Source organism: Tympanuchus pallidicinctus, unplaced genomic scaffold, assembly GCF_026119805.1.
Source record: "Tympanuchus pallidicinctus isolate F22 unplaced genomic scaffold, pur_lepc_1.0 scaffold19, whole genome shotgun sequence".
Taxonomy (NCBI): domain Eukaryota; kingdom Metazoa; phylum Chordata; class Aves; order Galliformes; family Phasianidae; genus Tympanuchus; species Tympanuchus pallidicinctus.
This window is the reverse complement of record NW_026294710.1, coordinates 8,040,375-8,052,233: the sequence shown is the minus strand read 5'-3', so window position 1 is coordinate 8,052,233 and position 11,859 is coordinate 8,040,375. Positions and strand designations below refer to the sequence as shown.

Sequence of the window (11,859 nt, the reverse complement as noted above, 5' to 3'; positions counted from 1 at the left end):
ATATACTTTTATACCCTACATTTGCAAAAGCCTTTTAGGGTGCCAAACAACAGAAATAAATTCAGACGAAATTGGACTCAGACATCTTTAATTTTTTTATTATTATTATTTATTTAAGCACTTATAAAGTATCAGTGTTATCTTCCCATCATTTTTTAAATTACTTTACTTCAAGTGTTTTTAAACATGGCATCAGTCCAGAGTCAGTATTATTTCTGTCTCTTCACATCTATAAAACAGAGGCACACTCAGTGATAAATAAATGGAACAACGATTATTTTTTGGAGGGGAAAGATTTCACATCTCATCAGGAAAAAAAAAAAAAATAAAATACAATAAACCAACAGTTAAAGTCTCTGTTTCAAAAATGTATATTTATATATGTATAAAAGGCATAAAAAATGTTTTAACTGAAAAAAAAAAAAGTCTTAACAATATTCTCTGCCAAAGAGTCTGTTTAATCCTACTAAGAATTTTAGAAATACAAGCTAAAGTTCTGCACTAACATATTCAAACTTTTGTGGGCAGTGTAAGTGCCTGCTACTCCTAGGAATCATAACATAAATCTGCCAGCTTGTTCATATGTCTGAGCCTTAAAGCCAGACATTCACACTGCCTACAGAATTGTAAATTGTGCTTGCTGTGAGCAAAGATTCTTAATTCTTCTTATCTCCCTCATTACATGATTCCATGCACATCACATCAGAGGAGACAGAAAAACATTAATCTTTTTAGCTCATTTCATAATATGTAGGCTGTTCACAGTGGCTCAGGGAAAGAAAAGGAAAGGAAATGGAGAGCAACTCTCTCAGTTTGTGCCTTCTCCCAGTGTGGAACATCCCTTGTTCCCACAGAGAACCAATTTCCCTGACAGCATTTATGCCGCCATCCCAGAGGGGTGTGAATGGCTGACAGTATCCCTGCACATGTCAGGTGAGGGAGGGGACAATTTGAGCCCTTCATATGTACTACCACCTAGTTTTCATGCAGGCAAATGAGAGAAAGCTGAACATATACCAGGCATAATGAGCTGCTGTAATCCATGTTTTGAGCAGGAGAAAAAAGAGGTGGCTTCAGTCTGTGCTTTAGATTTTCATGGGACATGTTGAGAGCAACATGCAGGACAGACTGAGTATCTCATTGAAGGAGAAGCAACAAACTTAAGAATCCATGTATCCATTCTCATCTTGGGAGCTGAAGAGTATGTTTATTAAACCAATATTATGCCATTAAATCCAAAGATATCTATTTAAAGTACTGGAAGGCAGGAGGAAGAGTAGTTAAGGCTACATTGGATGTCTTACAGTAGAGAACACAAAGGTGAAACCAGCCTACAGAAGAAAAACTGACAGTTTTCAAGGGAGAAATAAACGTGTGGGAGAAAGACAAGAGATAAAAAATAGCATATAATGGAAAAACCTCAGAAGGACAGAAAGGTCAGAACCTGGAAGCAGTAGTAGGTATTGTTTATATAACTCATCCATCATTATTTTACAGCAGTTCCACCAGTAGATGTTGGCTCAACAAGAGGATGAAAGACATTATAAAAAAGAACATTTGTCACTGCAAAAAAACAACAAACTAACTAGCTAAGTAAAACAAACAAACAAACCCCTCCACAAAGATAGCAAGATTTGCCTAAACAAATACTGGAAGATTTTGGTTGGTTGGTATTTTAGATTCTTGGTATATTTATTTTTGAAATGACAGTGAATACCTTTCTACTTTACCTTCTGCTGGATTTGTTTAACTCCAGTACTAAATGTAAACAGTATATGTTCAATATTCACAGTAATTCTGAATTATTTACTGGAAGATGATAACGTTATCTTGCTTTGCTGAAGCACCGCTGTCTGCTGGAAAACAGATTTCTGTCTCTCAAAATGGTACTAAAGCAATCCAGAAGTGACAATTCTTGCTACAACAGCACTCTTTGGTAGATGGAATATTATGTCTGTATGAACTTATAGATTATGAGTGGAGGGAAACATAACAGTGGCAAAGGTCCCTCTCGGCATTTCTAATTCTTGATGTTCTGTCATGGGATTCAGGAAGTCCTGTTCATGCTTACAATAGGAAAGACTCTTGCTATACAGTATTTCAATCCCAGTTAATAAATCCAATCTCTAAATCAGACATGCAGTTATTATTGTCTCAGTCTGTCAGGTCAGCACAGAGATAAAGATCAGAGAAAACCACTAAAGGACAGTGCTATGAAGACAGAACTAAGCATAGGTGATACAGGGACGGTTGGACTGGATGATCTTTTCCAACTTTGGTGATTCTATGATTCTATGATTTGAGTTGCTCAGTTGTGGAAGAAATGATGTGTAATGACAGTGTTAGAAATAACTATATCTGCACCTTGTCTGTCACTAGATGCCTACAAGGTAAAATGCTGCTAAAAAATGCTTGTATTCTAACAATGAACACTGCACAGACATTCATTAATTTAATCTCTCAAGGTATCAAAACAGATGAAGATCCAAGGAAATGAAATTAGTTGCAACAAAAAGTGACTTTATTTCAGATCATATGCTTATGATGACAATAATCTAATCATTACTCATACTCATCTTACACAGAAAGATAATGGAAATTTTTAGGCACGCAATAAGTGTACAAAATATGTACACTTTAATTACAAATGTCACAAGTTCAGAAGGAGTACACTTCACGTTGTACTTAAATGTTTTTAAGACAACTGCTACAAAAATCTGTGGAGGTTTCTTATTACCAAACATTCTCCAGGAGAACATGTATGCTGGTGCATCATACAGTCTTGTAATTTCTATTTGCACTATCACATAATGTCCCTCCTTGACCTATTCCCTGATCTGCATTCCTTGATTTCTGTACTGAATTATTTTAGATTTCTCCTGATATTTCTTATAACACGAACCAATTTGCTCTTTCTGAGACTGGCTGTGCTTCTGGAGTCAACCTGCACATCTCTGAACAGTGTTGACAGATGCTTATTTCAGACAATTAAGCCAGATAAAATTCATACTATTGTCCTGTAATATTAACCTGCTAATTTAAGTGTACTGCTGAATGAGCTTTGATAGCATGGACCAAAGACAGATGTTTATTGCTGTCTTGGGTAATTTTTATTGGCAGCAGGCATCTGATCAAAATGCTATTGCAGCATAATCCATAGTAATCAAAACTGAAATTTGATTTACTATTTCATGATGACTTCAATAGCGATAACAGCAGTGCAGATGATGCATCCTGTGATTTACAGCAGCAGTCACTTAAGACTAATAACAACTAATTTATCTGTGACAACATAGAATCTGATAGTTCTGCAAGAGTAAAAGGTTTGATGTTTTTTTTTTTCCCATCATCATAGCTTAATTTCCTTAACTTCTTAACTTAAATTCCTTAACTTCTCAAAATGCCTCACAGCAATTTAGTTTATTAACCATCATCTTTTAATTGCTAATGAAATTTAATAAGTCTGGCCCACACCAGGTTGTGGAAGAAATGTGTTACCATGCAAAATAATCACCACAGTGTTTAGTTGTAGGTATATCTTTTAGGACTTGATTTGCTACTTTGTTCCTAAATTGAAGACAGTGATAATGTCTTTGGTCTTTATCCTGTACCTCAGTAAGGTTGCATTTTAGATATATAAGTAAAATGTAAATATGATGCAAAATCAATTTGAAATTGGCAGTCCCTTTCAACATTTACTCCATCATGTCTGTAGAAAGCAGCTGCATCTTTCTTTCCAGTCCTTGATTGCTTGACTAAATTAGGACATAATTTCTTAATGCTTTACTCTTTCCCACTTCAATAATCCTTCGATAAATTTATACCCATTTCATCTAAAATATGCCTAAATCAGATTCTAGCTTCAATTTATGCAGAGGTTTAAAGGACTAGGTTGCAGCAGTGATTATTTTTAATTATATTATTTCTTCATGATCCCCCCAAAAAATTAAATGGAAAAAACAACAGAATGCGTGGTTTCTTATGGACATATGTGAAACAACAGCTGGCTTATTTAGTGGGAGATTATTCAATTTTGATAATACATTTGCAGTACAGGTAGGTAATCTTTAGAAAGTTATTTGGTAGCTTTCTAGTCTTTAAGAGAGAAGGTTCTCCATTTGTATCATAATTATTTAATTTCTGCAGAATTGCTTTTCTCCTTCTTGGCACCAGCTAATAGAACTTAATGGTAGTGCAATAAATCTCCATTGTGCTGGCACAAGCAACCAGGTATCAAAGACTCCCAGAAGCTTATGTGCTAATTCACTAATGGATAAAGAGAAGAAGAAATAACATTTTAACAGTAACAGAAAAATAGATATAGAAGCATAACCACCCTTTATGACTTGATGATGTGATAGTTGGCATTCAGCTGAGGGACGTGAGCTCTACTTACACAACAGTATCCAATTAGAAGATATAGCCAGACTGGGCTCTACCTGGTCTCAATACAGTCTTGTGGGAGAAGAGGCAGGGGAAAGGTGAAACAGCTCGGCTTACATTACATTCTGTGCTTTCCCTCCATCTCTGGACTGATTTAGAGAAAAATGCATACACTGTAGAGATAATGGGCTTGCATTTCTGACCCTATGAGAAAGGAAGTCACCTTTATTTTAAAGGTCTCAATGAGTACTTTCTTTTAAATTATGTAAGTGATATTGTTTTGTATAGGAAGGTGAAATGCTTTACCAAAGTCTTAATTCATTGCCTTTCAGAATCTTACTCTTCAGTGTGCTATTAAATATTGGTGGCATTTTGTTTTGGTTTGCTTGTTTGTTTTTTAAAATAACTTAGATATCTTGATGTAAAAGCTTCTAAAAAGATGATATACAGTGACACTGTATATCCTGTAAAGATTTTCAGTGAAATTTTGCTACTGTAACAAAATCATCTCTGAAGCAAGTGCATCCTGAAGCATATAATCTATTTATGCAATGAAAGTGCATATATCTTTATGTTGTTCACCTTAGAAATACACTATCCTTAATATTTCTGGACACCTTTAAATGATATCATCTCTTTTGATAAATAAAACAAATAAACATCACCACCCAAAAACAAAGCAATCAGAAGCATCCAAATTAAAACAAGAAAATAAAACAAGAAAATATTTACAGTATCACAACACTGTAGGGGTTGGAAAAGACCTATGGGCATCATCAAGTCCAAACCCTCTTCTAAGGAAGGCTCCTTACAGTAGATTGCACAGGAAAGTGTTCGGGCTGTTCTTCAGTGTCGCTAGAGAAGAAGACTCTACAATCTTTCTGGACAGCCTGTTCCAGTGCTCTGTCACTCTTACAGTAAAGAAACTTTGTCATGTTTGTATAGAACTTCCCTTGTTGCAGTTTTCACTCACTGCTCCTTGTCCTGTCCCTGCACACCGTTGAAAAGAGCCTGGTGTTATCCACTTGATTCCCATGATTTAGATACTTATACACAGTGATGAGATCCCCTCTCAGCCTTCTCCAGGCTTAACAATCCCAAATTTCTCAGCCTTTCTTCATACAAGAGATGTTCCAGGACCCTCATCATCTTCGTCACCCACTGCTGGATTTTTTCTTGGAGATCCCTGTATTTTTTGAACTCAGAACCATACACAGATCACAGTCCTCTGAGATCAGCCAGTTCTCAGCCTACTTCACTATCCAGTCATTTATTCTACACTTAATAATTTCGTTAAAGGATGCTGTGGGAGAAAGTGTTAAAATGCAGTCCTTTTCCTTTTCCATTTATTTGAGTTGTTGGGTTTTTTGTCTTTTTTTCTTTCTGTTTTTCCAGGTAAAACACAAGTTATGGGTGAAATCAAGATTGCATTAAAAAAGGAAATGAAGACAGATGGAGAACAACTGATAGTAGAAATTCTTCAGTGCAGAAATATCACATACAAGTTTAAATCTCCAGATCATCTACCAGGTATTTCACAAAAAACAGCTTCATGATACTTTGAAAACATAAAATAAGATGGATCTGAAGTCTTTTAACAACACCATTAAAAAAGGAAAGGAAATTGCTTCCTAATCAGATTGACAAATTCTATAGCATAACTTTTGAAGTGTTCTTTGCTCCTATTAATTTTTAATGAAAATGAAAACATTTTGTAGAAACAAATTAACTCTCAGAAGTTAATCCCCTTTTCATAGCATTTTTGATTGTTAAAAAATAATCATTTTTAGCTTTAATAAAAATTATTACTCCTTGGGTTATAAAAGATCTAGTGAAAAGTTGTATTTTGGTATAAAAGCTTATTAAACTGAGATACTCATGTTACTAATCATATTTTTTCTTTCAATGACAATGTTGTCAATACAATGTAATTTCACGAATTTAGAGGAGTGGTTCCTTTTTTTTACACAATGTGAATGAGAACAGAACATGGCTCTGTCGAGTACCTTGCTCCCTTTCTTCTCAGCATTTCCCTACATTTAAGTTATTAGCAATAATGACTATCTAAAAGTTTCTGTATTTAGTTTATTGAACTGTTCTTCTCCAGACCTGTATGTGAAACTATATGTTGTCAACATCTCTACCCAGAAGAGAGTAATTAAGAAGAAGACCAGGGTATGTAGGCATGACCGAGAGCCTTCGTTCAACGAAACATTTAGATTTAGCTTGAGTCCTGCTGGACATTCTCTTCAGGTAATTCTACATCTTATTGAAATCTGATTTTATATGTTTTTCATGCTGATCTATGGGCACTTAAGATCGATCTTCTAGCCTGGTTGTTTGCTGAAAAGAGAAAATTACAAAGTAATTTAAAAAAGTAAATAGTGGAAATACTGGGATGGAGGACACTCACCAAGATTACTTAATCCATCACCTCACAGTGAGGAAGAGTATTTACAGACCAACTCTGAAAAGTGAAGGTAGCCTGTTCCTAAAAACCTCTAGAGAAATTATGCATTTTCAAAATAAATAAATAGATAAATAAATAAATATACTTTTTCAATATCATTGGAAAGTTTATTGTATTATCCAACTTAAACATGCTAACTTAGATACTGTTCTCTGTGTATGTTAGTAAAGGTGATATTTTTGGTCTATGACGCATCAAATGATTTATTTGTTTCTTTTTTGTTGTTTTGTTTTTGTTTGGTTTTGTGGGAATTCAGGAATAGTGCTTCTTCTCACTGCTTTAGACAGATTTGGTCAGATACACTTCTTTAGAGGGGTAGAATTTACTTTATCTATTTCCATTGCTTTCACATGACTGGATAACTATACGAGTTATTTGTGTTCGTCTAGTCAGTGGAGATGATGAACAATTCCAAGAGTGCATGCTAATCTTAAAAGCAAATTGAAGGAGTTTTTCAGTGTCTGCTGAAGATACCTTTAAAACTGAATGACTAACATAAACATGTTGACTATGTTTTGATGAATATGATTAGATTGATAATTTACATGCCTACATTAGATTTATTGGCTATACTATCAAAACTAATGCCATAATGTAAGCTTCTTAGAAATGGAGCCTACAAAAAATAGGTACAGCTTTCCCTGTGTTAAGACATCCTAAATCCTTATGGATCGAACAGATTGAGTAAATGTACTAGAGATTATATTACATGGAAAAAATTGATGTAGTCAACAAAGTCCTGCCAAAGTTTAAGAGCTAAAATTCCTCTGAAAACTTTACCTGTAATGGTAGTTTGAAGGAGTGAGGCCAGAAAAGAAGAACCCACAGAGTTGTGTGGGAAAATGAACCATCAAGTTGTTGAGGAATAAGGGAGGTAGTCATGGGAACAGCCAGCCTGAGACACAGCAAGGTGAAATCAGAAACACTGTGATGTGTCTGGTGCTGCACATTACATCTAACAGAAAAAAGGTTGTCTTTTTTAGCAATCTCTTTTCTTGTAACTGGCATGGATATTCTTTATTCTTTGAGCACACAACTGTAGGAGCACAAGTAAAACTAGTAAGTAGCAAGTTGTTACTTCTTCATGCAAGTTGGAGCCTGAACTGTAAAATACATTACAAATGATTTCATGCAAAATTTATCTGAATAAAATCATTTGATAAATTCATGTTAAAAATACCTCATAAGTAATTAAACACAAACATACAACTTGTGATCAGAAAATGACACAGAATTGGTAAGATCAGCTAGTGTAACTACCCAAAAATCAAACCATATTTCTGAGAGCATTATCTAAACTCTTCTTGAGCTGATCTTCTATAGAACATAGTAGGTATCTCAGTAGTGTACCACTTCATGATTGTTATTATCCTATGCGTAACACACTGCACTTTTGGAAGCAAAACACTTGCTTAGAGAGATCTTTGGTCTGACTCAGTCCATATGTTTTAATATGCTTGTCGTGCCTGTCAATCAATCTGTTCCTACTTGAAAGTATGAAGGCTGATTTGAATGCTGAATTTAAGAGTGATGAGTATTTAGGAGCAAAGACAGGGGCACTGACAGAAGAGATCTGGCAAGAAAGAAAGGATACCAAAACAGAATGTATAAAACAGAAATGGAGTTGGGAGATAGCAAAGGAAAAGTAGACTAGAGAGAGGGATTAAGAAGAAATCAAACATGTTAGTCACAGAAAGCACATTATTAGGAATAAACTGAAGTTAAATATTAGGACAAGGATCTGCACTCCAAAAAATCAATTGGGTAATAAGCAAAACCTGCAAATATTAACCATGAAAATGTAATCATGGACTATTGAGTTAAGAAAATAATGAAAATGAAAAAAAAATCTAGACTTGGCAGGACATGAATATTGAGAGTAAGAAAAAAGAAAGAAAGGAACTGAGACTGCTTGATTCAGGATAACAAGGCTGGAATTTAATGACAAACTAGAAAAGACAATTACTAGGGATCCAGCTGGTAGGATTGGAGAAAAGGATCAAGGACAGAAGATACAGAAAATTTCTGTCAGAATTTTTTCCTCCCCAAAAATGTTGATGTGACAGAATCAAAACATTCTGTAGAAAATATTTTGACAATTTTCAGACAGGCATTTATCTCAGCCCCTAGCAGCTCGCTTTCCCGATTTCCCTGTTCCTTGGCAACCCACCTGGGATCTTCTGGAAAAGCACTGGTCTCCTGTCTCCTTTGTCTTGCTCCTTAGCTGGCTCCTGGTAGACTGGCTGTCTGCAATTAGAAATTCAGAATGTTCTATATGAAAGTATTAAAAACAGAATGTTTTCAACAGAGATTTTGGCTTAGCTTGCCAGTCTTTGAGTTGTTCATCTCTTCAGAAGAAAGTGACCTAGAAAACCACCAGGCTGCCTAGTTCCCTTGGGACAGACAGGCTTTCTGATTAGTGAATTGGGATTTCTTAATAATTCCATGCTTGTGGCCAACTCATTTGGTCCTCCCTCTTCAAATTTGTTGACTGACACACATGGAGGTGTCCAACCTGTCCGGATAGGTATCTTATGTGGTATGAAATACAGCCAGAAAAATGGAAAATTCATCCAAAAAAAATGATTGCAAATTTCTTTCCCCCTCTGTCTAAAATTTCTGTTGTACTGTAAAATTTGCATATTGGACTTTGTCAAAATAAGTATCAGAATGGAGAAAAGTGCAGAAATGTTAACATTTTTGATTACTGAAAATTCCATTTCTTCTACAGTTCTGTTAGGTATCAGTTATTTTATAGTCTCCTTCAAGATCTCAGTGAGGTACCACTTTTTTTGAGTCCTGACATTCTTCTGCTGTCTATACCTGTGAAACCAAAGGAAAAAAAGCTCCAGTTTCTCTCCTACATATAGAGGAGTGACATATGTTTCATACAGAGGGTGACAGCCTCCTGCTGTTATCCTTTACTCGTTTTCTGAGGTCTGCTTGTGACTCTGATTGCTAACCTTCCACTAATCATGGAAATGCATTTTTTCATAAATTCTATTTCTTTCTGAAAAACATAGGAAGTTGATAAAAAATAAATTAGTAATGAACTTGTTTATTTGGTTACCCAAAAATTAAGAAATTCTAGAAATTATCCACTTGTGTAGTTATAACACACCCCACCCCTGAAGTATGTCTGTTATCAAATGTATTCCTCCCACAAACATCTAGAATGGATCAATAAATCCAAAGAACGAATTATGTCCTGTAGGGAAGGAAGTTCTTCCTTTAATGACATTAAACTGCTTAGCTAGAAAACATGATGCTTGTAAGACAAATCAGGGAGAGTTTTGAATACCCATCCTTCAGAGCTCACATGAGTTCCTTGGTCTAATTTATTCCCTTCCCACTCGGCATGACTGAGGCATCATGCAACCAATACTTAGGCTCTCAGCAGGGACAGAGCAAAGATGGGATTCCCGACCCAGTCAACATTTTAAGTTGGACTACCTCTTGCTGAGATTGGAAGCTAGAACTCCAGAATTTCTTGCACACTTGTCTGTTTTGAGTTTGTTTTTTTAATATATCAGACACTGTCCAGCATCCATGAATTTAAAGAATTCGTACATTGGCTGCATGATTAAAGATTTAATCTTTAAGTTAAAACTTGACCTTGTGTTTTTCTTTGGAAAACAGCAGCTGAACAATTTACTCACTAAAGTTCAAGACTGACATCTTCTAGACGCTACATACTGTGCTGATGAAATAGAAAAAGGGGAAAGATCAATTTTCACTGGGCTTTTTCTATTGGAAAGAACTATTGGGTCCTACTCAAAGGGTTATGGACAGTGTTTCTTTCCTGTGAAACCAGAAAGCAGAGCTCAATATCTGTGAATCTTTTGTGTTTGCCAGCAAGTAGAGTATTTTAATATATGTATTGATAACTATCTTTTATTATTATTTTCCCAGATTCTGCTTGTCTCCAATGGAGGGAAGTTTATGAAAAAAACACTGATTGGGGAAGCTTATATCTGGCTTGACAAAGTGGATCTAAGGAAAAGAATAGTAAACTGGCACAAACTGTTGGTCAGCTCTACACAAACACACTGAGCAGAGCTGTCTGCTTAGGGCACAAAAGAGTCTGCTATAAAAGCATCACTCCAAGACTATTGTTTGAAATCATTGTGTTTAGCTAGTCTTTCTGAATACAAAGTAGAAAAGAGCAGTCTCTGGGCTACATAGCACACTTAATGAGGGCTACTACACTTGTTTTGCTGCAAAATACAGCAAAGTAAAAAAAAAAAAAACCAAAACAATAACCTGGGCCCAGAAGTTAAAGTGAGGCTGCTTGAAATGAAGACTGCTATGAGGGCTCCGTGTTGATGGACTCTTTGTGAAGAGAGTAACTGTGAAGGAAATAATGAAGGCTGGAAGGCAGGTGTTAATGCATAGTTCGGCTGCAGCTGGAGGCAGTGTGATGTAAAGTGCAGTCTGGTTTCCTGTGTGACCAGAAGGAGATCATTTTATGCAAAAGCACCCAGGGTGACTGACTTTCCAAATCTCACTTATTAGAAGTGCAAACTTATTCCTCTGCACCTTAGGATCTTTTGTTGTAGTGATATTATGCCACTTGACACAAACTGCAATGCATTTGCAAGAGTGGCAATGTTCTTTTACACTACTTTTTTTTTCCTTCTTTCTTTTCCCTTTAAAAACTATGGTGTGGAGAATCAGACCTAACTGTTGGTTTTTTTTGTTTCAGTGTGTTAACGGCGAATATGAACCACTGTTCTAGAATGAAATGGATAAAAATATACTAGTGATTTGTAGTTTAGGATGTGGTTTTGAAAAGACAGTATATAAAATGTACTACATCGGGAAGAAAGAATGTTGTTTCGATTTCAGTGACACTGTACTTCACCCTACTTTTTAGCAGCTTTAACAAAATTTGGAATAGAGGAGACACAAGCACTGAGGCTAACACAACTATTTCAGCTAGTTCTTCTATTTTTCAACAATCAGTCTTATTGCAAAACTATACGGAGATGACAAACTGTAGACTA

The 11,859-nt window shown here is 35.6% G+C and overlaps 1 protein-coding gene across 5 annotated transcripts in view; it reads left to right on the top strand.

The window, feature by feature from the left end:
- Positions 1-11,134, top strand: part of PCLO (piccolo presynaptic cytomatrix protein) — a 311,224-nt gene extending 300,090 nt beyond the window's left edge. For all 5 annotated transcript variants that reach the window (XM_052680947.1, XM_052680949.1, XM_052680948.1 and 2 more), the window contains 3 exons: positions 5,779-5,913; positions 6,491-6,636; positions 10,766-11,134. In XM_052680947.1, coding sequence (XP_052536907.1) covers positions 5,779-5,913; positions 6,491-6,636; positions 10,766-10,906 — 422 coding nt within the window. In that variant the 3' untranslated portion in view covers positions 10,907-11,134. The remainder of the gene's footprint in view (positions 1-5,778; positions 5,914-6,490; positions 6,637-10,765) is intronic.
- Positions 11,135-11,859: the final 725 nt, after the last annotated feature.